General features: G+C 48.7%; 2 protein-coding genes across 10 annotated transcripts in view; both read left to right on the top strand.

Moving 5' to 3' along the window:
- SPTBN2 (spectrin beta, non-erythrocytic 2) overlaps positions 1-10,963 on the top strand; it is a 44,533-nt gene extending 33,570 nt beyond the window's left edge. For all 4 annotated transcript variants that reach the window (XM_045485964.1, XM_045485965.1, XM_045485962.1 and 1 more), the window contains 18 exons: positions 1,036-1,299; positions 2,521-2,745; positions 3,055-3,144; positions 3,497-3,757; positions 3,843-3,973; positions 4,216-4,420; positions 4,981-5,355; positions 6,056-6,300; positions 6,395-6,533; positions 6,797-6,881; positions 7,157-7,353; positions 7,654-7,796; positions 7,887-7,962; positions 8,046-8,096; positions 8,316-8,536; positions 9,056-9,229; positions 9,730-9,772; positions 10,100-10,963. In XM_045485964.1, the coding sequence (XP_045341920.1) occupies positions 1,036-1,299; positions 2,521-2,745; positions 3,055-3,144; positions 3,497-3,757; positions 3,843-3,973; positions 4,216-4,420; positions 4,981-5,355; positions 6,056-6,300; positions 6,395-6,533; positions 6,797-6,881; positions 7,157-7,353; positions 7,654-7,796; positions 7,887-7,962; positions 8,046-8,096; positions 8,316-8,536; positions 9,056-9,229; positions 9,730-9,772; positions 10,100-10,333 (3,159 nt within the window). In that variant the 3' untranslated portion in view covers positions 10,334-10,963. The remainder of the gene's footprint in view (positions 1-1,035; positions 1,300-2,520; positions 2,746-3,054; positions 3,145-3,496; positions 3,758-3,842; positions 3,974-4,215; positions 4,421-4,980; positions 5,356-6,055; positions 6,301-6,394; positions 6,534-6,796; positions 6,882-7,156; positions 7,354-7,653; positions 7,797-7,886; positions 7,963-8,045; positions 8,097-8,315; positions 8,537-9,055; positions 9,230-9,729; positions 9,773-10,099) is intronic.
- Positions 10,964-16,259: 5,296 nt separating this feature from the next.
- RBM4B (RNA binding motif protein 4B) lies at positions 16,260-26,385 on the top strand. Of its 6 annotated transcripts, none has more exons than XR_006714302.1 (5): positions 16,264-16,445; positions 17,129-17,552; positions 22,600-23,276; positions 24,900-25,061; positions 25,786-26,385. XR_006714302.1 is itself a non-coding variant. In XM_045485990.1 (4 exons), exons 2-3 carry the CDS (start codon positions 17,141-17,143, stop codon positions 23,265-23,267), a joined length of 1,080 nt encoding a protein of 359 aa, XP_045341946.1. In that variant the 5' UTR covers positions 16,260-16,445; positions 17,129-17,140; the 3' UTR covers positions 23,268-23,276; positions 25,786-26,385. The 6 variants fall into 6 exon arrangements, 4 of the variants coding, with proteins under 4 accessions (XP_045341946.1, XP_045341948.1, XP_045341947.1 ...); XR_006714300.1 differs by having other exon boundaries at positions 25,705-26,385; XM_045485990.1 differs by lacking the exon at positions 24,900-25,061 and having other exon boundaries at positions 16,260-16,445.
- The last annotated feature ends 1,553 nt before the right edge of the window (positions 26,386-27,938 follow it).

Raw genomic sequence — 27,938 nt, 5'->3', positions numbered from 1 at the left:
CAGTGTCTTGGCCTGTGTTCTTCTAGAAGCAGACCCTGAAATGAGGTTTCCAGTGCAGGCCACTTTATGACAGATGACCACTGAGAACACCAGTGGGGGCGTGGGGTGATGGGATGGAAAAGGAAAGGCATTTGATAACGGGCCCACGCTGCCTTGCCAGTCACCCCAGTGGGCCACTGGTGCTCAGTACTAATGGGGCACCATGGGAACATGGGAGACAGTGTAGAACATGCATCCACATAATCCCAGCCAAAGAACAAGGATGCTGAGTCTTTGTCCACCAGCTCCCTGTCTGTCACTGGTTGCGGGCTGCTTCCTTGGGCAGTAACTCCTGGGCACTTCCGGTCTGCCTTGCATGCAGGTCAGGAGACCATGCTTCCCTCACCTCCCCAGCAACGAAAGTCCTCAAGCAGAAAGGCTGGGAGTGGGGAGAGCAGGTGGGACTTGGGTGTACATAACTCAGGGAAAGGGTGGCTTGCTGCGAAACTGGAGAAGATGGCAAATATATAAGACCATGTGTGGCATAACCCCAGAAGCCACTAGCATGAGGCAGCCCAGAGTAGGAAAGTCTCCATGGCTTCTTAGTTGAAATGAGATTTGAGCCAGACCTTGAACAAGTAGGGTGCAACCCAGCAGTGGGGGGTGGAGGGGCTAGAAGAGGTCTGAAACCTTGAGAAGAGCATGTTACAGAGAGGATGCAAGAACCTGGAATTATTGCCTTCACTTCAGGTTCCTACTGCCCTTTATGTCTCTGATCTGTTACCAACCCATAAAGTTCGGCAGTATCTAATTCTTTTTTTTTTTGGTAATGTTTGTTTCTTTTTGAGAAAGTACAAGCAGGGGAGAGGCAGAGGGAGAGAAGGACAGAGGATCCAGAGCAGGCTCCGCTCTGACAGCAGCAAGCCCGATGTGGGGCTCGAACTCACGAACCATAGGATTGTGACCTGAGCCAAAGTCAGAGGCTCAATAGACTGGTGACAGGCACCCAGCATTATCTAATTCTGACACTGACACCTTCTTTGTCCCATCACCCAGGAAGGGCGGGAGCTGACCCTCGAGAAGCCGGAGCTGAAGGCCCTGGTGTCTGAGAAGCTGGAGGACCTGCACCAGCGCTGGGACAGGCTGGAGAGCACCACCCAGGCCAAGGCCCGTAGCCTCTTCGATGCCAACCGAGCCGAGCTGTTTGCCCAGAGCTGCTCCGCCCTGGAGAGCTGGCTGGAGAGTCTGCAGGCCCAGCTGCACTCTGACGACTACGGCAAGGACCTCACCAGTGTCAACATTCTGCTCAAGAAGCAACAGGTGCTCTGCAGGCCTGTGATGGGGATGGGGAACCGCAGCAGAGAGGAGGAGGGAGTCTGTAGCTCCTGAGATTTGGGAGGTCATTCTCAGGCCTCACAGACGACATCTGTACCAGTATTTCTCAAAGCAGTGTCCAGGGGCCACCGTCTCAGAATCTCTGGGAGCATGTCAGACTGAAGTCAGACTGAAGTCAGAAGATAGAAACCATTCTCTAACTTGAACAATGAAATTTTAGTAAAAAAGAAGTATCAATTAGTTAAAGGTGGTTAACTACCAAAAGGTAGAAATCGAAAGCAGGGATGAGAAAACAGTTTTCCATAAAGGGCCAGACAGTAACATTTTGGCTGTTGTAGGTCATGTGGTCTCTGTCATAAGTATTCAACTCTGTTCTGGTAGGATAAAAGCAGCCACAGGCAATATGTAAAATAATGGGTGTGGCTGTGCGCCAATAAAACTTTATTTTCAAAAACAGGCGGGGAGCTGGATTTGCTGATCCCTGCTCTAAATAGCACAGAAATGGCAAATGTAGGGAGCAGCTACTACCTCTAGTGCTGGGGAGGGGTACCCAAGGAGGACTGAGATGCGTCCCCCCTGACCCCACGGCTGTTTCAGACCTCGTTGGAGAGGGCCGAGGCCCAGGGGTAGGTATTGTAGAACTTTGCTGGGGTATCCTGGGACCAGGCCAGTCTAATGCTGGCGGGCCAACACTGGCCAGCAGGAAGTTACCACTGGGATGCCAGCAAAATTTGCTGGAGGGTGGTGAGAGCCACTGGATTTCCTGCACACCATGGGCAGTTTTGCTATAGGAGCAAGAGCAAAAAAGCACGCAAGAACCATCAATTGCACCTTCCCCTCCTAGCATTGTGCTGTGCCTCTGGCGCCCTCTAATGACAAGACCCAGCATTGCACCAGCTGGCAAAGGAGAAAGGTCGACAGGGTTCAGTCCTAACATCTCAAAACAGGAAAAGATGTACCTGGAGCTGAGGTGATTTTGGGTCTGAGAGGCAGTAAACTGACAACTGGCCCCGTTATCACATCCCCCCCGCAGGCTCTTATGTATTTTAGAGTTTGAGGTCCACTGAGCTAGGCCACGAGGAGATGCTCTCCCTGGGGTGAACCCCGGGGATAAGAAATCTTGATTGGCCACAGGAAGTGTGGAGTCTCCTCTGAGCTTGAAGGCAGATGTGTGGTGACAACACCTCCTTCCTCCCCGGGCTGCAGATGCTGGAACGGGAGATGGCAGTGCGAGAGAAGGAGGTGGAGGCCATCCAGGCCCAGGCGACAGCGCTGGCCCAGGAGGACCAGGGCGCAGGGGAGGTGGAGAGGACGTCGAGAGCTGTGGAGGAGAAGTTCCGGGCCCTGTGCCAGCCCATGAAGGAGCGCTGCCGGCGCCTGCACGCCTCCCGTGAGCAGCACCAGTTCCACCGGGACGTGGAGGATGAGATTGTGAGTCACTAGAGTCTGGGCTGAGGTAGAGTCTTCATCGTGGCAAATTGCTCCCTGCCATTCGCTTTCTAGTCTCCTTCCTGGATGCTGGGGAGATGCCAGCATCTCTTCCCTTTGGCATGGAAAACGGACTCTCGAGGGACTCTTGGGGATGCCCTCTGGGTCCCTGTGCCCCAGACTCAGAGATGACCATTCCCAGCAGGCACACACCAGGAGCCCTAGCAGACCTCTCCCCAAGTCTCCCCACTGTCCAACCCCAGCTCTCACTTTGCCCTCTGGACCTCCACTGACCCCCTCTTTCTCATCCAGTTGTGGGTGACAGAGCGGCTACCCATGGCTAGCTCCATGGAACATGGCAAGGACCTGCCCAGTGTCCAGCTTCTCATGAAGAAAAACCAGGTGAGGCCAAGGCTAAAAGCAAAAGAAAAGGTCTCAAGGGCCTCCCAGACTTGGAAGTTTGTTTTTTCTTAAAAAAAAAAAAATTGGGGTTTCTCTGGCTCCCCCTCAATCTGTGTGTCATTCTAGACTTCAGGGCTTGGCCTCTCTTCACCAAAGGAGGGTGGGTTCTCTTTGTAGCAGATCAGGTGGACTGAAGGGGTGTTACCATCCCATTCTTAGGTCAGAGGAGGGGGCAAGTGAGGGGGACTCAGGAAGAAAGAAAGCTGAAAGTAGGGGGCTGGCTGTGGAGCAGGTGGAAGGGGGAATGTGGTGAGGGGCCCCCTCTCAGAGTGTCCTCTTCTGCTGTGGACAGACCCTGCAGAAGGAGATACAGGGCCACGAGCCGCGGATCGCGGACCTTACGGAGCGGCAGCGTACTCTGGGAGCAGCAGCGGCAGGCCCAGAGCTGGCTGAGCTGCAGGAGATGTGGAGACGCCTGAGCCACGAGCTGGAGCTTCGCGGCAAGCGACTGGAGGAGGCCCTGCGGGCCCAGCAGTTCTACCGCGATGCCGCCGAGGCGGAGGCCTGGATGGGCGAGCAGGAGTTACACATGATGGGCCAGGAGAAAGCCAAGGTGAGAGGCCCAGCAGAGCTCAGGCTGTGTGGCTGCCACTCTCTTCCCCAGCCCCCTGCTCCCTGATGCCCACTGTCATTCCCAGGACGAGCTCAGCGCCCAGGCAGAGGTGAAGAAGCATCAGGTACTGGAACAAGCCCTGGCTGACTATGCTCAGACCATCCATCAGCTGGCAGCCAGCAGCCAAGACATGATTGACCACAACCACCCAGAGAGGTGAACACAGAGGGGAACAAGGGGGAGCACGGCTCCTGGGGGAGACAAGAACGGGTTCCAGGGTGGTGCCGGGACTGTGGAGCCTTCTGTGCTACGTGTGTACAGAACTATTTAGAAAGCTAGACAGGCAGAGACTTGGCAAGTAGTGGGGGGAGGGGGGGCGGGCAGAAGGGACTGGACTGTATAGAATAGGTAGGGTTCAGAGCCATGTGTCTTAAGTCCTGCCACCCCTGCCGCTGCAGCACGCGAATATCCATCCGCCAAGCGCAGGTGGACAAGCTGTACGCCAGCCTGAAGGAGCTGGCGGGAGAGCGGCGGGAGCGCCTGCAGGAGCACCTGCGGCTGTGCCAGCTCCGCCGTGAGCTGGACGACCTGGAGCAGTGGATCCAGGAGCGCGAGGTGGTGGCAGCCTCCCACGAGCTGGGCCAGGACTACGAGCACGTGACTGTGAGTGCAGGGCGGGCACCAGCCCACCAGCCACAGAGCTGCTCTGGGAGGTGTGGAGGCCCCCCCCCGGGAGGCCAGCGCCTCCTTCTGGCAGAGCATCGAGGGGCAGGGGGTGCAAGAGCAGGCTGAGCAGGCACTGCCCTTGGGTACTTAATTTGAAGAACCGTGCAGAAAAGAGGCCATGGGACTGCATGCAGGTGTGGGCAAAAAGGAAATTTCCAATCGTTTTTTTCCAACGGAACTCAACAGCACAGGTGACTTCCTCTGCACTGTTTGGGAATTTGGGCCCCCGTTAGTGCAGACACATGGACCATATTTAGGGTATTTTGCCTGGCGGCCAAAGGTTCCAAGCACCCCTAATGCTTTTGCTGGAGGCTGGGGGCATCAGTCACATGTGGGGTAAATGGGAACCAGTTGTCCTGTTAAAGAAACCTGTTTTGGCCCTTGTGGCCCATGGAGAGAGTCACTTCTCAGTTTTGGGGCTAGAAGTCTCGCCCACTAGACAGGGACTGCATCTACCCGTGTTAAAGCGCTGTCCACGTAACTGCTTCCCCCTCCAGATGCTCCGAGACAAATTCCGAGAGTTTTCCCGGGACACGAGTACCATCGGTCAGGAGCGTGTGGACAGCGCCAATGCACTGGCCAACGGGCTCATCGCTGGGGGCCATGCCGCCCGGGCCACCGTGGCCGAGTGGAAGGACAGCCTCAATGAGGCCTGGGCGGACCTGCTCGAGCTGCTGGACACGCGGGGTCAGGTGCTGGCAGCGGCACACGAGCTGCAGCGCTTCTTGCACGGGGCGCGCCAAGCGCTGGCGCGCGTGCAGCACAAGCAGCAGCAGCTTCCCGACGGGACCGGCCGGGACCTCAACGCAGCCGAGGCCCTGCAACGCCGCCACTGCGCCTTTGAGCATGACATCCAGGCCCTCAGCGCCCAGGTCTGACCCAAGCATGGTGATTTGGGGGAGCGGGGGGGGGGGTGGGGGGGGAGGCTGTGCTCAGAGGAGACTTCGTGGGAAATGGTGGGGGGATGGCATCCTCTGGAGGGATGCTTAAGGACAAAGTTAGAGTGGTTTCAGGGAAACCTCTCTGGCCAGGGTATATCTAGCCACAGCATCCACACCTTTAATGACCAGCCTTCTTGGGGGCCCATGACATTTTCAGATGGTCTCAATGGCTGGATTCTTCATAGCATACTAAAATCTGCCTGTTGGTCCCACCCAGGTCAGAGCTCCAGACCCACACCACAGAAGCATAGATTCTTTCTCCAAGCGTTTAAACTCAGTCAACCAATACCCAAGTCCCTTCATGGCTGAAAATCTCATTCTAGCAATCGTTGAGGCCCCTCATGTCCTGGGCAGGCCTCTGGAAGCTCAATTGGCCAGTGGTCTGTTTAAAAGATTGCCCCCACCAGACTCCCCAGGCCCCATGTTGAGACCCAGCAGGGCAGGGTATGACAGGGCTTACTCTGGGCAGCGGCCTTCATTTTTCCCGGCTGCTACCCTCTGCTCTGCCTCCTGCTTCTCTGGCTGGTCAAATGGATGGGAGATAGAGCACAGAGACCAGGACTGGAGAGACCCCTGCTCGTTGGAGTCCCCCAGCTCTGCCTCACTCTGAGCGGGGGCGGGGGGCCCACAGGTCCAGCAGGTGCAGGATGATGGCCATCGGCTCCAGAAGGCCTATGCTGGAGACAAGGCTGAGGAGATCGGCCGCCACATGCAGGCGGTGGCTGAGGCCTGGACCCAGCTTCAGGGAAGCTCTGCCGCTCGCCGCCAGCTGCTCCTGGACACCACGGACAAGTTCCGCTTCTTCAAGGCCGTCCGGGAGCTGATGCTGTGGATGGATGGGGTGAACCTGCAGATGGATGCCCAGGAGCGGCCCCGGTGAGGGCCACGGTGCCCTGCAGCCTCCGAGGGCTGGGGGCTGGGGGCTGGGACAGGGTTGTGGGCAGCGGTAATGTGGTCTCTGTACCCCCAGGGATGTGTCCTCCGCAGATCTGGTCATCAAGAACCACCAGGGCATCAAGGCAGAGATAGAGGCCAGGGCCGACCGCTTCTCCTCTTGCATTGACATGGGGCAGGGGCTGCTTGCCAGGAGCCACTACGCAGCTGAGGAGGTGGGTGAGGTGTGGGTGCAGCCAGGTCGTCCTCATAGGGGGAGGCCTCGGTGCTGATCTCTCCTCTGAGTCTTCCTCCTCCCTCTCATTCTTCCTTTGCAGAACCACCCCCTTCCCCTTGGTGCTGTTCACGATTTCCCCATTCCAACTTGCCCCCAGAACCATCTGCCTCCTGAAATCAGAAATCTCTAGTTCCCTGTGTGAGTCCTCCAGAGACCCCAGAAAGGTCCTACTGGGTGCTAACTCACATCTCTGCCCCCTAGATCTCGGAGAAGCTGTCTCAGCTGCAGGCACGGCGCCAGGAGACAGCAGACAAGTGGCAGGAGAAAATGGACTGGCTCCAGCTTGGTGAGCTGCTGTGGGCGCCAGGGAACTGGCTGAGGGCACCAGGCCCTGGGAGAAGGGGCTGGGGATCTTGCACCCTGTAGTTTCCAGAGTATGTAAGACCAAGAGGCCTGGGCATGGAATTCAAGGTGCCTGCCCTTGGCACTGCCTGGCTCTGCCCTGCGCTCCTGCCCTGGGGCAGTAGCTCCCTCTGTGTCCCTGTACTTGAAGCGCTGTGGCAACAGTGCCCTGCTGGTGCTCTGACCTGCTGTCTCCTCCTGACCCCCCAACCCCCCCAGTTTTGGAGGTGCTCGTATTTGGGAGAGATGCGGGTATGGCGGAGGCCTGGCTGTGCAGCCAAGAGCCGTTGGTGAGAAGCGCTGAGCTGGGCTGCACAGTCGATGAAGTCGAGAGCCTCATCAAGCGTCACGAGGCCTTCCAGAAGTCCGCAGTGGCCTGGGAGGAACGTTTCAGTGCACTGGAGAAACTCACCGCGGTGAGGAATGCCCTCCCCTCCCACTGCCCCAGACCTGCGCTCTGTCCTGCTTGATGAAGACGTGTCTTCCCTTCCCACTGTACCAGCATGTCCTGGATGTGAGCCGTGGGTGCCTGTTGTACCATGGCTCCAGGAGCCCTCAGCTCCCCCGTTGCTTCTAATCCCCACCTTCTTTTGGAATTCTGTTTTCTATCCTTTCTGTTCCATCAGGCGAGCTGAGGCATCTCAGCTTTCCCCAATGCCCTCCCTGGTCCTTTTGAGTGCGACCTTCTATGCTCTGACCCCAGAATGTTTTGACAGCTGGAGGAGCAGGAGAAGGAACGGAAAAGAAAGAGGGAGGAGGAGGAACGGAGGAAACAGCCCCCTGCCCCAGAGCCCATAGCCGGTCTGTCTGAAGGGGACCTGGTGGACAGCCAAACAGCTCCCGATGCCACCCGGGATGGGTGAGAGCTGGGACCCTTGGGGACAGAGAATGTGGCTGAGTCTGAGCAACCCAAGGACTTAACACCCTGTGTCACCTTCTGCTGTTCCAGAACCCGCCCCCGGCCGCCAGCATCTGCACAGCAGGCCAGCGTCAACGGAGTCTGCACGGATACAGAGTCCCCTCAGGTGACCCCCACTGCCCTGTGCCCCCCCATCAGGATCTTAGCTCCCCATCTTGCATGTCCTCTTACAGCTTTTTGTCCTCATAGCCCCTGTTGGAACAACAGAGACTGGAGCAAGGCAGCTTCCCAGAAGGACCTGTGAGTTTCACCCAGAGGTGTGGGTGTTAATAATGGGAGATGAAGGGAAGAAGAGGGGTGTGAGCCAGGCAGTGGGGATCCTGGGGATAGGATAAGACGGGCCCAGAGGAAACAGGGGGCGGGAAGATCAGCTCTTGGACTTGAAGCTTCATGACATTTGGGCTAGATATTTCCCATCTGGTCCTTTGACACTGACACTGTTGTCCATTTTGCCCACAGGGGTCTGGCACAGGGGACGAGGCCAACGGGCCACGGGGGGAGAAGCAGACCCGGACGCGAGGCCCAGCCCCTCCCGTAATGCCCCAGAGCAGGTCATCGGAGCCAGCCCGGGTTGCCACCTTGCCCCCTCGAGGCCCAGAGCTCTCTGCCCAGGAGCAGATGGAAGGGATGCTGTGCCGCAAACAGGAGATGGAGGCCTTTGGCAAGAAGGCTGCCAACAGGTACTGGCCCTGGCCGCACAGCGTCGGTGGCCTCTCGGCTCCTGCCTTCTAAAGAGGCTTCCCTGGGCTCAGTCAGTTGAGCGTCCGACTTTGGCCTAGGTCGTGATCTCGTGGTTTGTGGGTTCGAGCCCCACGTTGGGCTCTGTGCTGACAGCTCAGAGGCTGGAGCCTGATTCAGATTCTGTGTCTCCCTCTCTCTCTGCCCCTGCCCCACTCATGCTCTGTCTCTCTCTCAAAAATAAACATGAAAAATAAAATAAAATAAATAAAAAGAGGCTTTCCTGGAACCTCTTCCAAATAGACGGGGAAGAGGTATGGTATAGGAGGAGGGTCCTCTGGGAGAGGGAGAGGACCCAAGAGAAGAGCAGGGGCCTCAGGTGATGGTCAGGAGTGTGTAAAGATAAGGGGCCCAAAGACAGGAGTGGCACTGGAAGCCCTCGGACACCCAAGCTAGGGTTCTAGGCCCCATAGAGACCAGTCACCTGTCTCACCTCATCACCCACACCACATCCCTTCCAGGTCATGGCAAAACGTGTACTGCGTCCTGCGGCGTGGGAGCCTTGGCTTTTATAAGGACGCAAAGGCAGCCAGCACAGGAGTGCCATACCATGGAGAAGTGCCTGTCAGCCTGGCCAGGGCCCAGGGCAGCGTCGCCTTTGATTACCGAAAGCGCAAACACGTCTTCAAGTTGGGGTAGGAATGCAAAGTGCCCTCAGGATGGGAGGGGAGTTGGGGGCGATACGAAGTATAGGGGAGCCACAAGCTAGTAGAGGGAATCGAGTCACAGGGCTGGGTGTTTGGAGACAGAGATGTAGGTGAGGGAACGGGAGGGGGTCTGGTTGCACTCAGGGCGCAGGAGCACCAAGATGCGGGCTTGCCTGCTGATGTCAAGCAAAAAATTATCGTGCATGGGAAATCTGAAGGCGGCCTGCCTCCGGGGACCTCCAGGGGCCTGCCTCTGCCTGCCAGCAAGCAGCCAGTGCAGGAGGCACAGCCTGGGATGCAGGTGAGCTCACCGTGGTCCTCAGCAGCCAAGCAGGAAGGGCCTGCTTTTGCACAGCGCTGGGAGAGTGCAGGATGTGCAGAACGTGCCCTCCAGCCTGCTCTCAGGGTGATCACTGGGACTCCACGAGCGCTGGTGTAGCCGGTCCAGATTCTCAGCTCTGCTCTGAGGCTTCTCTTTCTCCCAACAGCTTGCAGGATGGAAAAGAATATTTATTCCAGGCCAAGGATGAGGTGAGCTTGCCCCTTCTCCCCCCGCGTCTCTATCTCTGGGCCATTCTCAGAACCTTCCAGTTGTAGATTCCCCTTTCTTCCCTCTCCTCTCTTTTTCCTTAAGTGTCTCCCTCTTCGTGAGCAGATAGCTCACAGTGTGCCACCTGGATGTTTGTGAAGGCCACCCAAAAACCTGTTCCCCGTCTTAAAGGGGTCATTTTCTCCAGTGAGACAAAATAGTCCAAACACTTTCCTGCCCGCTCCTCCTCGGCTTCCCAGCATCTGCAGGCCACAGCTTCAGCCCTGCTGCCTTGACGCTGACCACCTGTCTTCCCATGCCCTCCGCAGGCAGAGATGAGCTCATGGCTGCGGGTGGTCAATGCAGCCATTGCGACTGCGTCCTCTGCCTCTGGAGAGCCTGAAGAGCCAGCGGTGCCCAGTGCCGCCCGGGGCATGACTCGGGCCATGACCATGCCCCCGGTATCACCGGTCGGGGCTGAGGGGCCTGTCGTGCTTCGAAGCAAGGACGGCCGAGAACGAGAGAGAGAAAAACGCTTCAGCTTCTTCAAGAAGAGCAAGTAGTTGGGGGCGAGACTCCCAGGCCAGCTTCTTCCCTGTATTCAGGAAACTGCCAGGGACTGTCAACAGGGACCACCCTCTTGTCAGGACAACTGCCTGCTGCTAGGGTCTGTTGCCAAGGTCAACCCATCACCAGGAACTGTTGGGGGGTGGGGGGGACAAGTCAGTGTTCCCAAGGGCGATGCTCCTCTTCTGCTATTTAATTCCAGACTGGTGGTGGGACCCAGGCAACCCCCAATTCCACTCCCGCCTCCTGATTTCTTCCCTCTCCCCCAGCCCTATGCCTCTACCCTGACTCCGGTGCGGACAGCCCTGCACCCTCAACATAGGCCATGTGGGGAATGGCTGCCCCTGCCTCAGGTCATTCTCCCACCACGGCTAGGGCATGCTCCTCGGTTCCTTGCCCCTGGGGACCAGCCAGGAACCTCTCAGAGCTGAAGCAGGACCTGGGGGCAAGATTGCCAGATGGCCGAGTCAGAGGTGCCGAAACTCCCCCTTCCCATCCTAACTCGTCCTCTGACTCGAGTGGCTGCCCATCTGCAGCGACGCTCAATGGCTTCCAGGTGTGAGTTGTTCAAGGGCAACCACAGCCTTGAGTCTGGCCAAGGAGGTGATTAAACAGCTCAGCTTGTCTTACTGCTTCTGGGTGTCTTTGCTTTCCCGACCACAAGCCCCCCTGCCTATGCCCACGTTCTTGCCTTTGGCTCTGGTCTCCCGTATGTCAGGTTTCCGCAATGCCCCCAGCCTCCAAACCATCAAAGAACCACATTATCTTGAGAGCTTCCCTACTTTGGTCTCATTTCCCCATGATAATGACCTCCAGTTTGCTGGGTTGATTAATGGCAAGCCTCAGTTTTAGACCAAAGAAGTTCACCATGGGTCAGGATGTTAATAAGCACTGTTAATGTTAAAAGCAGTGAACAACTAATTCCCCGATGCACAACTTTCTTTACTCATGACTCTCTCAACTATTTTCAAAAATGAAAGACTGCATTGCCACAAGCAAGTCTCAGCCACTGCTCAGCCCAGCAGTGGAGAGTGGAGCACAGAGGGGGTGGTTATGGACCCCGCCTTCCCTCCCGAATGGAGAGGATCAAGGGAGTTCAGACGGGTCAGATAAGTGGCAAATTCCGCTGACGGATAGGATGACATCACCCTGGGAAGCCACGAGGTACATGCAAAGTGTGTAAATACACACACATACAACAGAATATATTCTAGATCTGGTGAAGTATTAAAAAAAAAAAAAAACAAAAAACACCAGGTAGCTTTCTCCTTTGTCTTTGGCTTGGCAATTGGAAGTTTCAGGCAATAGTATTGCCTTGGTGACCTCCTACAGGAAAAGCTTTGTTCTTTCATTTTTTCCCCATAAATACACAACCATTTCTTTTGGGGCTCAGAGAAGATCTTTCCAGAGAAGCAGCCCTATCTTTAATTTTTAAAAATTTTAACTTCCAGTATAGTCAACATACAGTGTTATGTTAGTTTCAGGTATACACTCTAGTGATTCAACAATTCCCTACATCACCCAGTGCTCATCACGACAAATGCATTCCTTAATCCTCATCACCTGTTTCACCCATTCCCCCTCCCCCACCCCCTCCCGTAAGCAGCTCTATATTTAGCATAATTGGCCAAGGGCCCTGGCTCAGTAGACCCCTGACCATCATCAGCCACGACAGAGAGTCAGGTGTGTGCAGGCCCAGGACTAGCACAACACAGCCCCAGAATGGTCTCCAGACATGAGATCTGGTAGACCAGATAGCTCACAGAATAATTATCCCTTTCTCGTAAGAAAAGCAGATTCAGAACTATCCTACGGTAAACATGTTGGATAAATGTAACTGAACAATCTGTCGTGGGACTATACATCAGTACAACCTTCTCTTGTTTTTCGGGTACAACTGTAAAATCTCCACTGTATGAAGGAAGAAAAAGTCATACGCTGTCGAGCCCTCAGGGAATCAGGGTATTTACACTCCAACATGGCAAGCCTGGGAGTTAAGAGGGAGAGCAATAATGGGAAATTTTAGAAGGAAATGTATACAGGAGTGAGAAATTAATGAAGAAATGATCGTTTTAACAGGTGAAATGTGAATGTCAGTAGGGCAGCTAAGTACAGCAGTCTCGCAGGATGCAGTCAGTCACTGTGAAAGGAGAAGTAATGGAGATGTGGTTTGAGCATCATCTAGGGGGCAGCTGAAGCTGCCTGAGGACACGAATCCTTAAGAACAGGACATAGAAGAGGATTAGCATAAGGTCAGGGAGTAAGTCTTAAGAGATCCCTTTGGATATGAGTGCAAGAAAAGAAAAGCTCCAGAAAGAGAGTGAAATGGAGAGCGGGGGATACACGACAGGTTAAAGCACAAAAATGCAGTCAGTGCAGGCACCACAAGTCATGGGGAAATATGGGCAGATAAAAATGGATTGAGAAAAATGTATTTGTCATCTTACTGAACATCACCTCTAAGGATGAACTCTAGATCTGGGCTGTCCAAGACAGTAGCCATGAGCCACATGTAGCTAGCTACCCAGCACTTGAAATGTGGCTAGTCCAAATTGAGATGTGCTGTAAGTACAATGCTCACCAGTTTCAAAAACGGAAGAGGAAAAAACAATATTTCATTAATACTTTTTATATTGATTATATGTTGAAATATTTTAGCTTTATTGGGTTTCAAAAGTATTAAACTGAACTTCAACGGTTTCATTTTACTTTTTAAATGTCTTTACTAGAAAATAACATGTTTTTAAGTTTTTGTTTTTAAGTAATCTCTCCACCCAACGTGGGGCTCACACAACCCTGAGATCAAGGGCCTCATGCTGCACTGACTGGCCAGCCAGGCACCCCTGGATGGCACCGTTTTAAATTGACTACAGACCTAATGTAAAAAGGACAAACATTACTGTTAATAGAGAAAAATGTAGGGGAATATATCTGTGACTCCAGGGGTAAGAAAAGGACATCTTATACAAAAGTTCAAAAGCACAAACTTTAAGACAAAAATTAGATTCCATAAAAAATTAAGAATTTCTGTTCAATGAAGGACATCATGGACAACGTTGATAATTTAGTGGAACGACAGAAAATATTTGAAACCAATAAGAGATTTATATCTAGAATACACAAGAAAATCCTGCAAATCAACAACAAAGAGGAGATTACTACCACTAAGAAAGATGAGCAAAAGATATGAACAGGAAATTTACAGAAGAACAAACCCCAAAAAACTTTACACCTATTATACTGGTAAAAATTTGAAAACTGGATAATGTCCAACATTGGCAGAGTTGTCGATATACAGGGCCCCTCACGTGCTGCAGGTGGGAGGTTAGACTGGTATAATTTTTCCGGAGAACAACTTGGTACTACTAAGATAAGTTAGTTCCAAGAATACCCTATAAGACCCAGCAAACTAGCAATTCCACCCCGGGTTTATATCCCTCCAGATTCTCACAGGGATCCATAAGGGCACACATAATTAACATAATGGTGTTAACTGTAACCTTGTTTATAATGGTGGGGGGTTGGAGGCAACCTAAATGTCCTACATGTAGAGATGGATAGGTAAAATATGATTGCACACTAGGGAATATTACACAGTGGTTAGATATCACACAGCAACACCCGGGGGGTGAGGGGAGGAGCGGTTAGTGGAAAAATTAAAACAATGAGCCATGCAACACAAGTTGCATAAAACATTTACACAATTTACCCAAATGCGCAATGGGTGGACCTTGTTTATATCCACATTAGAAGAAACCAACTGCAAAAAGACGTATTTGCAACAATCTAGAAGAAATTTTAATATAAAGATTAGATAATATTAGCATAGTGCTGATGTTTTAATTAGAGGTAGATAGTGAAGGCCTTATAGGTGAAATGACATTACATCTCAGGTTGCTTTTTAAACACTCCAGCCCCACCCCCCCACACACATGCACACACAAGTATAGAGGATAGATAGAATAAGATAAGCAGAATGTTGGTAATTGTCAAAGCTGGGTAAAGGGTCCATAGGAGTTTGTCATAATATCCTGTCTCTATGCCTTTTTGAAAATTGCCACAACAAAACATTTCTTAACATGGAAAAAGCATATGCGCACTAAAAAGACATGTCTCGCAAAAACACAAAATAATACACATTAAACTCATTAGAATCGTTGCCTGTGAGGGAAGGGGAACTGAGATAAAACAGAATAAATAAGAGTAGGGAAATAGATGGGGGGGGGGAGGGAGATGGAACAATATAAAAACGCAGGGAAGAAAAGGATGGTGAATGAAATGAAATCTTTAGAAGGGTGAAACGTGTTAAAAAGACATTAGTTTTGGTGACCTCAGAAAATTTGGGGAAACTGGAAAGGTGGACAGAACCCAAAACACAGCACTCAAAGGTGGGCAATAGCAGGTTCAGACTCTATATTTGAAAATAAATCTGGCCTGGAACACAGAGAAAGAAGCCAAGATAGAAAACATTAATAGTGAAGATGAGTGAAAGCGATTTCACAAATGGATGAGGAGGTCCCTATACACGTTTTAAAAGTCTGAGTGTTGGGGCACCTAGGGGGCTCAGTTGGTTGAATTTCTGATTCTTGGTTTTGTCTCAGGTCATGATCTCACGTTTGTGGGTTCAGGCTCTGCACTGACAGTGCGGAGCCTGCTTGGGATTCTCTCCCCCCCTGCCCCTCCCTCGAGCATGTGCTTTCTCTCTAAATAAACAAGCATTAAAAAAAAAAAAAAAAAAAAAGAGTGTAGAGAGAAACTGGAAATTACCAAGAGGAGGAGCGAAGGAGAGAAGTAGATAGCAGTAGGAGAAATCATGAGTTGTATTAAATTTGTAAGGACAGTGCCTCTTCTGAAATGGTGTGGGAAACAAAAAAAGAATTCCGTGAAAGAAACTTATCAAAGTAGCTGGGGAGGAGGAGAGCACCCTGGGGAATTTGTGCCTGATGGTATCAGAGAAGCTTCTTTGGAGCCACCACAATGAACAATGGTGATTGACAACCTCACTGGCATGCTCCACTCAGAGATAAACTGGGTCCATCAATCTCTATAAACGTCTATTCTTTGTTCAAGGATGACAGTGAGTAATCCACTTAAATAGCTTCTCTTTTGCCACCAGGAGGTGCCCTTGGACTACAGCTGAATTTTGAATGCTAGAAAGTGCTGAGGAGTCACAGTTGCCTAGACCTCCAGCAGCTTGGTGTGGACTTGGAGACCCTTTCTCACCCCTTCCCTCAGTCCAAACAAGGAATTTCTCTGGGCCTCTGCACCAAGTATTCTTTTGGTGTGTTCACCACGGACCAGGGACCGTGAAGGACACACATCAGAGTTAATACCCTACCTAGAGAAAGAAAACCAGCCGACATATGTATATGAGCAAACAAAACGTTACTGATAAATGTAGCCTGGATAACAATGCCTCATAGAGCTATCCCAGCTCTGCCATCTTTCGTTCTCTTTCCTCACCAGTGGATAACATGTTTGCAGTGAAAAAAACTAAGTTATATTGTTATATTTAAAGCTCTACAAAAATTGACTACGTTTGCTTAAAACGCTTAAAATGCTTCCTTGTTTCTAAAATGTTATCCCAAGCTACCAAAGAGGTTGGCCAGCCCGGTAAGAAACCCCTGTTTAGAGGACCCAGTGAGATAACCCTTTGTCATCAGCTACCCGCCCCCACCCCCCAATAGCACGACCCATTGTGATGATTAGCGACATCCGAGGCTTCCGATTACACCAAGGCTATGGTTGCGTCCGGAGCCCTTCTGACGCTTGAGCTCCGACCCTCCCCCCAACCCCGCTTCCAAGGTACTGATTGGCTAGCTGGGGCTGGGGGCGGACTGACTTCCGCTCCGCAGCGACGTCACCAGTTGGCCCCGCCCTCGTGTCAGGGCGGCTGGGAGCCTAGCCTGAGGCAGCCATTTGTATGCGGCTGCGGGATTGGCCGCCCGGCTCCCGCGAGGGGGAGGGGAAGGAGGCAGAGCGCACTCGCGCGTGCGTGAGCTGGCGCGCGAGAAAGGGCCCGGTCGCGCCGAGGCTCGAGCGGCCGTCGCCATTTTGTGGGGTTCTCTCTGACGCTGGAGCCGCCGCCACCGCCGCCGCCACCCGGAGGTGCGAGTGGGTCTTGTGGGTTTGTGGGGAGCCCGGGGGTGGGCCGGGCTGGGCCTCTGGCGAACGGGGCTTGAACAAGGTTTGGGTTTCTCTGGCTGCGGGAGGTCCGGGGAAGACAACGGGAGGAGGCGGGGCCGGGTCTCCGGAGGGGGCGGGGCAGGGGTCGGGTTGAGTCTAGTCTTTGTTGGGGCGAAAGAACTGGAGGTTGGGTCGCTGGGGGAGTACGAGATTGGGGCCAAGGAGGCCTCTTTATTCTTAGAGTATCTTTGAAGGTATTACCGCCCGGAGGAGACGTGCACAGATTTCCCTCCAAAACCTCGTTACCGGGGTCACTCAAGATAACATGCCTCTTGTCCCTTTCTTGAGCTCTTTCCTGCCCTCCCCAAACAGTATTTTAAGACATAAAACAGCCAACCCTGTTATTTAAATGCTCCTCGTTTCACGGAGATGATAGACTATGCCATGCACGCTGACCCCCGACCTCCTGTTTGCGTGTCACATCTCACACTACCCCTTAAGTACAAACCTTTCCCCTCTACTGAAAAAATAATGAACGTTTATGTGAACGTTTATATGAATCTTGAAGGTGCCAAGAACTTCTTTGGAGGGCTAAACCAAATGCAATGCACTGGAATTCCCCACCCCACCCCTAACTTTTGGAAATCTTGTTTCTTCCCTCCCAGGCTCTTGTCAGGATGGTGAAGCTGTTCATCGGAAATCTGCCCCGGGAGGCCACAGAGCAGGAGATCCGCTCACTCTTTGAGCAGTATGGGAAGGTGCTGGAATGTGACATCATTAAGAACTACGGCTTTGTGCACATAGAGGACAAGACGGCGGCCGAGGATGCCATACGCAACCTGCACCACTACAAGCTGCATGGGGTGAACATCAATGTGGAAGCCAGCAAGAATAAGAGCAAAGCCTCCACCAAGTTGCATGTGGGCAACATCAGTCCTACTTGTACCAACCAAGAGCTCCGCGCCAAGTTTGAGGAGTATGGTCCAGTCATCGAATGTGACATCGTGAAAGATTATGCCTTCGTGCACATGGAGCGGGCAGAGGATGCAGTGGAGGCCATCAGGGGCCTTGACAACACAGAGTTTCAAGGTGAACTGCTCTGGGATCTGGGTGGCAGAACTGAGTAGTGGGGTCTAGGTCAAGACAGAGATAAGAATGCAGGACCACGTGGCTGGCAGGGTGGTGTCTTCAATTCTATTTTGGCGGATATAACAGATTGCATGTTTACCACTCTTAAGTACGGTTTGCTCTTGGGAGAAGCAAACACTTCCCCTTTTCAGATGTATTTGCCAAGATGTTCCTCCGCAGCTGTATAGAATCACAGACTGTGGGTTACTTTATCCCACAGTCTTCATTTATCTGAGTTCTGCTGGAAGTTTACTCTGCCTGGGCAAATGAGCACCTCATGTGAGAAGGGAGGGTAAAAGTCTGTGGATTACCTGCTTCTTTTGTTATATTCAGGAAGCCTTCTCTTTGAGAGTTTAAATGCCTAGGATTTTGTACTCTTTACTGCCTTGGGTGATAGGTTGTTGTAGGAAAGAGGAACAGAGACAGCTAGAGAGATCCCTATGTTAAAAATCTAGATGGTAAACCTGGATTTGGGGGAGTATCTTTTGAGTGCTCAAATATATTCGGTCTGTGAACTATACAAGCAGGGTCAAAAACCATGCCATTGGACTATTCTCTTCGGCCTACTATTATTTAATGGAAAAATAGAGGAAATTTTTGAAAATACTAGGTTGAATGAGGTGATGGTCTTGCTTCTGAGAGGTTCCAGTAAGGGTGTTGTAGAGTGTATTGTGTAATTTTTTTTTTTAAGTCTATTTATTTATTTTGAGAGAGAGTGAGCAAGTGTGGGTGGGGGAGGGGCAGAGAGAGGATCCCAAGCAGGCTCTGCAGGGTCAGCCAGATGTGGGGCTTGAACCGAAATCAAGAGTTGGGCACTTAACCAACTGAGCCACTCAGGCGCCCCTAATTTTACCAGTTGTAAAGGTACATCTGTTCTTATTAATGCCTTGAGGTTGTCTGAAGACTCTGCAGCTGTGCTAATGTAGTCACTAGGCACATGTGGCTATTAAATAAATTTAAAAATTCATTTTCTCAGTTGTACCGCACACATTTGAAGCACTCAGAAGTCACATGAGGCTGGCTAGTGGTGACTGAATTAGTGTAAATACAGAACATTTCTGTCATCATAGAAAGTTTTGTTGGAGAGTGCTGTTCCACAAGAAGTTTTCTGTTGACAGTATCATCTTGGGCCACACATTTACAGCCACTTTCCAGGTTCATAAATTAACACCATTTTTTCTGAGTGCCGCTAAAAGATTTGTTGAGAAGTATTTAAGTGTCCTCTGCTAAACCTAGAAAACAGAAAAGAAATGGGAGACAAGGAAAAGTTGACCAGAAAAGGGTAAGAAAGTTTGCAGATAGTGTAGATTGCAAATAGTGTGCATCACATCGCTCTGGCCTCAGCCAGTGGTGCCCTGGCCTTTAGGTCATCTCTGTGGTATAGGGTGAAAGTCACAGATAACTTGCTACCATTAACTAGTTGTGTGACTTTGGCCAAGTGTTTTAACCTCTCTGTGCTTCGTTTTCTGCACTTAACAAAATAGAATTAATGATCCCTGCAGTACCTCCCTCACAGGATGGTAGTGAGGCTAGGATGAGGTAATAGATGTGAAAATGTTTTCACGGTAAAGCACTATAAGATAAAAGGTGATTGTTGTCTGCTACAATGAGTGTGTTTCCATTATGGTTAGAAACTGATTTATAATTTAATAGTTAAGCTTTACTCATTTACCTATTTTATTTGTTTTTCTTTTATTATTTTGGAAAGCTGTTGCCCTTTAGATGGCTTTAAAAATATTCTTAATTATTTTCACTTGAGACAAGAACATGACTGGGCATTGTTTGGAAAGAATGGGGGGGGGGTCTCTCTTGACAGGTAGCAACATGTAAAGAATGCAGTTAAAGCCGGGTACAAACTCTGCAAAGATATCCTAGTAGTGTAATACTCCATGTCCTTACCTTTTTAATATATGATTGAGTAAAAAGATAAGGGCAAAATATGTGTACAGAAGTCAGTTAATTGGGGGGCGCTGGCTTGGGAAGAGCATGTGTTTTAATAAACCAGGTTTAATTACTCTAGGAAGTGGGTGTTTGAGTAATGGTGATCCATGAATTGTTTAAAACGTCATTATTGGAAAAGAAAAATCCTTTATTTGGTTTTCATGTTCTTAGCCTGGCTTCTCTGGAGAAAGGACTCCACTCCGAGTTATATATATATAGACATTTTTATAACCAGCTCTTTTTTTTTTTTTTCCAGATGACAAGAGAAAGTTTAGCATTGGATAATATGTTAAGGGTTTTAAAGAAAATATAATCTACATACCAATTTGTCACATTTTTTGATAAAGCCTTTTTTTAGTCAACTGCTAATGAAGGTGGCCTCTTAAAAGAGGGCCATTTTGAACATCTTTTGAACCTTTATATGTTAATAGCTGCCATTTAGGCTTCTGCGTTCGGGACTTAAGAAAGGAAACAGCGGAACCTCAGTTACCTGGGTCTTTCAGGACCTGTTTCCTCTCCACGTGTAGCAGTGAACGGGAATTGGGAATGATGAAGCAGCTGAATTGGGAATGATGCATGAGTTCAGGTGTCTTGTTCCCCTCCTCCCCCAACACGTAAACAAGCACTAAGCTGGAGTACCGTTGTGGGTCAGCTACACACTCAGCCTTCTCTGGGTCCAGGCACGGGATAGGAGCTCAGTGTTTAGGACCCCAAGTGGCCCATCTCTCAGGATTTTAATAATCTTTTCTGTTCCAGTTTTCAGAAGAAAACACCTCTATTAGGTTGGTTTTCTGGGAAACATTGGCAGCATATTTCAGTGACTTTTGGAGGTCTCAGAAAATCTTTTAAGTTCTTGGCTTCTCCAAGTGTAGTAGTGGTAGAATTTAATCTTTCAACATTCTTTGCCTTGGTTCCTTAAAGTAATAGAGAAGCACAGTATTTTTCAACTATTAAGAACTTCAGGGGACTTAAAACCCTAGTTTTACAAGCTTTGGAACATTGTGGAAAAAAAACCTATCACTTCTATTCAGATCTTTCAATGCTGGTTAAAAAAATATTTTACCGGAATCCTTTTCCCAGCTACTACAGAGGTAGATTTTGCCATAGATGTTTATAAATTTACGAGTTCTCAATAAAACAGGAATGAAGACTGGGTGTAGTAATAGAAACATCAAGCAAAAATTACTGAGTTTTGTTTCTCAAGAAAAAAATTCTTTTCATGTGCTTTTAAGTCTCTCAATTGGCTACTTTTTAGATTGGCATGGTTACTCCAACTTCAGAATTGGAGCAGTTTGTGTCTGTCACACAGGTTCATGTCACCATGCATGTTTGAAAACCAAGTACCTTGTGTCTTCCAGTCTAAGTCATAGGGAACTGTACGTTTGGGATATAAATTGGAGCAAAAAAGAATCCGTGTTTCTGTTCTAAACATAGTTAGCCCAGGGTCCTTAATAACGTCTCAGAATTAGAATGGGAGTATTTAAATCTCTGAAAGCAATGGGTGGCTAAATGCTGCTTTCGGAGAATGACTGCCATTTGGCATCTGTTGACTCTCAGTGGTGATGGTGGATGCTGCGTCTCTGTCGGCAGCTAGAAGAAAAACCTGAGCACTTTTGTTTCTGCTAAAGAAAAGGTTTTAATTTGGAGGTGGCAAGTACTAGAAACTGGGGTGGTATGAATCTTAGACACTGGGCGGAACTGAGTTTGACTAAAGTGATGTTACTGCACTAACCCGCTCCCCTCTCAGGGTCAGTGCATGGCGCTGTTCTGGCTGCCGTCCTGAATCGGGCTGTTTCCAACAGGATGGTGGAGCACGAGGCCTCCTATCCGCATAGCTGCATCCAGAACAAGGTCTGTTAAAGAGAGAGCAACTTGCTGATCGTGGAGGGGGGATTTGTTCCGAGCAGCCTTTAAGAGTGACGCGAAGCCCCTGTTCTCTGCCTCCAGTGGCTGCCTTTTGGCCACGATTTGAGACGTAACTGACTTTATCTCCAAAGTCTTAGGCAGTTGGGCACTAAATCCTGCCAAAAATAATCCTTTCCTCAAACTGCTTTTAAAGACCTTGGATGCTTTCATCAGTAAGGGTCCCTGGGCATGGTGGTACATAAGCCCTGGGCAAAGATTGTTTCTTCTCTTAGCTGTTCCTGGTGCTGGTCATTTCCTGGAGGAATGGATGTTGCTTGTTTGTATGGGTGCCCAGAGAGACCTGTAGGTAAATGCTGCATTACAGGGTAGATAATCCCCTGTGAAGATTGTAAGCTACACTGCAGGATGAAATGCTGGTCATTCCATTACATGGGAACACATTGTCCCGAAGAAACCAGAACTGTTTCAGTATCTTTCTAATTTTTGCTGTTGAGAGACCTTGGTCAAGTTTTCTTTTTCACGGTAGGCATGGATTCACCCTTGCTGAAAAATGTGGGGTGGGGTTGAAATCTGGAGGGTCTTATAACTCCTAGAGGTACTGGAGGTGAAGCAGATGATGAGCCAGGTATGATTTGTGTACCCGACATAGCCTTCTGGTGACATCTGCAAAAATGGCTGGACGAAACAAGATGGACAGAAGATCACTGTGGTTTTTAAGCTGCAGTTAAATGCTCAGGCCTTGTATTGCCCTGAGTAAATCAGTGAGAGGTTGGTAAGATGCTTTTCAAATCTGGCATAACTGAGGTGTTGTTGGCTATCTGATTTGGAAGAAATGGCAGGTCTTGAATCGTTACAGTTATAATCAATCTTAGCAGTGAAAAGTGCTGAACTGAAAAGTTTCTCAGTTTGTGTGTTGGGGGGAGAGGGGGAAGGAAGGGAAAGTTGTGGACACAGAAGTAGGAGGGAATCTGGTCAGCCTGGTGTAAGTAGAAAGTATTGACTGATCTCAGAGAACTCAAAGGTCCTAGCTGTCATCTATATTGAAAAGTAACTTCATCTTTTGGAGGGAATTGCTGAAATAGGGTTGCAGGAGTGTGTGTATGTATGTGTGTCTTAGACCAACTAGTTTACTTTCGTTTTGGGGAGGATTAAAGAATGTCATTGAGTTATTAATAAGTCTTCTTACATCTATTTTCTCAAGGCAAAAGAATGCACGTGCAGTTGTCCACCAGCCGGCTTCGGACTGCCCCTGGGATGGGAGACCAGAGTGGCTGCTATCGGTGTGGGAAAGAGGGGCACTGGTCCAAAGAGTGTCCAGTAGATCGTACAGGCCGTGTGGCGGACTTTACCGAGCAGTATAATGAACAGTATGGAGCAGTGCGCACGCCTTACACCATGGGCTACGGGGAATCCATGTATTACAACGATGCATATGGAGCACTCGACTACTATAAGCGTTATCGGGTCCGCTCTTACGAGGCAGTGGCAGCGGCGGCAGCAGCTTCTGCATACAACTACGCGGAGCAGACCATGTCCCATCTGCCTCAAGTCCAGAGCACAGCTGTGACCAGTCACCTCAACTCCACTTCTGTTGATCCCTACGACAGACACCTGTTGCCGAACTCAGGTCCTGCTGCCACTTCGGCTGCTATGGCTGCTGCTGCTGCCAACAGTTCCTCCTATTATGGAAGGGACCGGAGCCCCCTGCGTCGTGCTGCAGCTGTGCTCCCCACAGTTGGAGAGGGCTACGGTTATGGGCCAGAGAGTGAGCTGTCTCAGGCTTCAGCAGCTGCACGGAATTCTCTGTATGACATGGCCCGGTATGAGCGGGAGCAGTATGTGGACCGAGCGCGGTACTCAGCCTTTTAAAAACTGGAGGTGAGAGTGGGGTGGGTGTGGTTAAGAGACTCTATTTTGTTTCCTTGAAAGAGACCTGTGCTGCATGGAGGAGGCTAAAGCCACCTGTTTGTTTGCTGTCAGGATAGTCTCCAAGTGGTATAAATTACATAGTAGTAGTTTTAAATATTTCTCTAGCTTAGGCCAGAGGTTCATTTGGCCTCTTGAGGTTTTTTAGTGTACGACTCCCAACCAACTTTTTCCTTCTGAGAGAACAACAAACTCAGTTAGTGCGAATATTATTTAATCAAGCGTAAGCAATCTGGGTTACAGAATGTAGTTAAGAGAACATTTGTTGAGTCCCCTCTTTGTACATTATATTATTGAATCTACACAATAAGCCTTTAAGATGTTTTCTCTTTTACAGAGCAGGGAACAAAGGCTCAGAGAGGTTAAGTACTTTGAGGTCATCTGACAATTGAGAGGTAGAGTTCAAACTCAGGCCTTGCTGACTCCAAAATGACTCTCTTTCCACCATGAAAGTCACTGTGGTCTAAGCTGAAGAGCACGGGTTCAGGAGTTACGAATGAATGTCACAGTGAGAATTTTAACTACAACTTTAGACTTCTCACTTGCCAACAAAACTACTACTTAGGTCATTAGCCTTTATCAGAGGAAGCTCTTCTAATATCCTAGAGCTATAAGCCAAATAAAGATCTATAAATTTCAGGTGTTTATTAGTTCTAAGACCCTTGAAAGCAAAATGTTTTGATGCCACTGTCCCATGGAGTCCTTTCCTTATTGGTAATCCAGAGCGTCGTCTTCTGTGTGGGCACTTTAAGCCCTGTTTCTGCAGAGTCTGTGTTACTATCGTGTAGAACCCCAACACTTCTCATTTCTTCTAGCAGTTTTTGGTTTGTGTTCAAGAGGAACCTATAAGGAACTAGGTAAATAGGTAATTTTCTAACGGGTATAAAACCCCACTGGTGGTGCCCCTAGAAATTTAATTTTTCCTACTTTAGACAAGGTATGCCAAAGATGTTGGAATGTCAAGAATAATTAGCAGTAATATCTAGAGATTGATAAATCTCTTCATCTGAGTGGAAGTGGCATCACGACAACTTCTGTTCTCATGGTTTTCCTTGTACTTTGAAATCAAGCATCACTTGAATTGGAAGCCTACCCGAGAGGTCAAATGGAGTTACCGCTGAGTTTCCAGGGTTCCTAACTTATCCTGTTGGTAAATATACGTGTAGAAGAAAATAAAGCAATAGGAATTTGCCCTTTTATGTAGTGAGAAGCAAATGATGCTTTGAACCTGTGATGAATTATACCCTGTGTGACCATGACACGACTGGGATCTCCTGAGACCACTGTGTAGTGGTGTATCTTCATGTGCGTGTAGTAATCTTATACCTTGTGTAGCTTGCCTTAATTTTTACTTTTAATGCAGCAGGATCTGCCATGAAGCAGGATATTTCTCTAAAGGTGGTATCATCTACCAGATGACTTCTGTTTTTCTCATATGTGTTTCAAAGTTAAATTAGTGTACTATGGTCTTAAAAGGGTATCATTAAGGTATTTTAAAGTGAATTTTGACTGCAAGCAGTGGTTGTTCAACTAACCTCTTTTTAGTGATGACTTTTAAAGAAACTTACCTTCCAGGTGTGAACCTCAAATGGACTGAATAACCCTGAGTTGGTTGCAGTCCCAGGAGCCTGATGTTAATGAGGCTGCCAGGATGAAATACTCCAGAACTGTTGGGGATCTGAATTTGGGTCTCACCCTAGCAGAACTGATTCAAGAACGTCACAACTTTTGAAGTCGGTTGGTACAGATCAAGACCAAGATTTGGCCCTTTGTCTGTAATAAGTAGAGGAACTTGGTGTGAGTTAACTTCTTTTCTCCCCCAGCCATTGGTGTCTGGAGTTCCCATCATCAATGGAAGAATTAGGGAATTTTAGGATTTCTTCCTTTGATTTGGTAAGGGAGATGTGATCAATTAGGGGAACTCCTGGAATTATGGCTCTAAATGTGTGACAGTATGACATGTTGGAGGGTGAATGAACCATTCCTTGATACGCTTTGTGATTGCTGTTTATGAAACTTGTTTACTTATGAAAGTAAAACGAAACAAATTTAGAGTAGTACAGTTGGCCATATTTCAGATCTTGGCATCTTCTGCTTTTTTCTGGACCTAAAAATTAAATTATGGTTTTGGATAATATCTATGTATGCCCTTTGTTGCAGTGACAGTAGCCTTGTATCACAGAGGTTGTCTTGCCTAAAAGATGGTAAGAGAGTGGAAAAGATGTATTTTATCACCAACACAGCAGTCTGCCAGATAGATTGCTTCTAATTCTACATATATAACTAGAAGTAGAGTCCTTGGTAATTACATGGGATGTAAGTTTGATCCAGTCTGACTTGGTTTTGTTTTGTTCTTTGTTCTTTTCCCCCTGGAATACAGGACGGGACCAGGGCCCTTGTGCTCGGAGCCAAGCTGCTCTCCAGGCATTGTGTAAGCCTCTTGTGTTGTGCTCTCTTTCAGGTAGGATAATTGCGGACTGAACCCTCGGGCTGCGGTCATATATGAGAACTTGCTCCGCGCGGTCCCCTTTGCCGGGATGTTTCCATTGCTTCATGTTTCAGTAAACAAAGGAGTTTGTGACCAACTATGTTTTCTTTCTTAATTTAATTCTTCTAAGTTGACTTTTCTTTCCTCCTGATACTAGTCTCTGTAGCCTTTCACTCTATTCCTTATATTCTCAGCCTCTGAGCAGCCCTAGGTAAGGATTATGCTGGCATCCCCTTTTTCCTGTACAGTGGAACCCCTCTTATCTTGCTTTCCTTAGGAGTTGAACCCTTCTCCCTGTCTACCTGCAACATCTCCTTTCCCTTTAAAATGACCATGTAGTGGCAAGCGACCTTTTACTCTTCTCTGTTAGCTCTGGACTCTAACATTGAAGCTAATCTTCTGAAACTGCTAGGACCATTGGGGTTTTGGGGGAGGGGGGTTGTTTTGTTTTGTTTTTTTATGTCTGACCTGTGATCGTGGTACAGCATTAGCTGAAATTTAGCCTTGTTTTATTCCACTCCTCCCACTTTTTTTTTTTAAATATTTTGACAAATAAACGTTTCTAACACTTAAGTACCTTTTTGTGTTATTTACTGTTGTGTTATACACTGTTATTTACTACCAGTTATTTACTACTGTTATTTACTACCAATATCTTCTGGCTCTTGTATCTTCTGGTTCTTTCTTAGTTGTGCTCAAACTACAAAATTCAAATGAGTAATTGCCTGAAATTTAGATGTAGATAGAAGGAGGGGTTTGGTGCGGTCTAGGTAATGTGGCCTCAGTCAGTAATGGGTGAAGAAAAGTTAGCCAGCATCTTGAGACATTGACAAGTATGCTACTGCATATGGTCGGGTTCCTTGTGTCTAAATAATTAGAGTTGCTCTTTTCACTTTACAGGTTAGCAAACTCAGATTAGAATGCCTTACCAGGAAAAAATAAGCCAGAATATCTCCAAGGACATCAGGTTGACTCTATTTGACTTCATATATTCAATTAAATTCACTTAAAACTACTCAAGTCTCACTTCCTATGGCATTAATATTCTGCTAGGATTAGACTTTGCCTAAAGTGAATAATAGTTATGAGACCAAAAAGGGAGAACATGTCATATTTTGAGCAGAAAAGCAAGTAGGGTATTAATGATCAGAAGGGACAACATCCTGCAATTAAACATGTCTATAATTTTTTAAAAGATTTATGGACGTTGCTTAGGTCCCCAGAAAAGCAAGTTTAGTGATGGATTCAATGCTACTTAAGCTTTATTTATTGCAACCTAGATGGAAATGCTGGTGTGTAAATTCTGACTACCTGTGAATTTTAGAGCAAAATTTACCGATTTTTTAGGGGTAGGATACAACAGTCTGGAGATACTAACCTGTCCGTGCACCACTGCAACCAAGTGGTAAAAGTACACGAGGCCCGTGTTAGCTTCGGCATTCCCTAAGGAGGCAGGGTTATCCGTTTTACATTTTTAAAAAAGGCAGAGATACTGGGATTCCTTGTAATTCATGTACAAGGTACCAGGCCGAACAAAGATAAGTATGTACAGGTTTTGTTGAGCTCATCAAAATGTCAGGTCCTCCCTGTGTGCTTTGGGTGTGTGGGAACTTTTAATGTAACAGTTTAACATACCTTGATTTCTATCTCCCTGACAGATCAAACCAAAAAAAAACCCAAAACCCAGCGTTGGCAAAAGTTCTACACCAACTCTGTCCAATAAAATCTTGGCAGTGTTGGAAGTGTTCTACATCTGTGCTATCCTCAATTTATAGCCATTAGCTACATGTGGCTGTTAAGTACTTGAATGTGACTAGTGAAGCTGAGAAACCAGTTTTTTTATTTTATAATTAGCCACGGTGGCTAGTGGCTGCTACTGGACAGCACGGTTTCGATGATAAAATAAGTTATGTAAGGAGGGGGAAACGCCTTGCACAATCATACAAAATATTTTTCCTTTAAAAAGTCCTTTCACTGCACTGGAATAACATACTGGGAAAGGGGTTGGTTTCCAGCCAATGTGAGGACTGTTTAGTAGGAACAAATGTATTTCTAAATCTGTTATTACCATGAGAAATTGCATGTTGTGGACACAAAATCCCTTTTATCCAAAGACCAGATTTCTC

This window comes from Leopardus geoffroyi, chromosome D1 (assembly GCF_018350155.1).
Source record: "Leopardus geoffroyi isolate Oge1 chromosome D1, O.geoffroyi_Oge1_pat1.0, whole genome shotgun sequence".
In the NCBI taxonomy this organism is placed as follows: Eukaryota; Metazoa; Chordata; class Mammalia; order Carnivora; family Felidae; genus Leopardus; species Leopardus geoffroyi.
This window is presented reverse-complemented; position numbering and strand designations above follow the sequence as displayed.

Excerpts from the sequence above, each read along its gene's own strand:
- RBM4B (XM_045485990.1), top strand. The coding sequence starts at position 17,141 with ATGGTGAAGCTGTTCATCGGAAATCTGCCCCGGGAGGCCACAGAGCAG. Across the intron at positions 17,553-22,599 it reads TGACAACACAGAGTTTCAAG|GCAAAAGAATGCACGTGCAG; the intron begins GTGAACTGCTCT and ends TATTTTCTCAAG.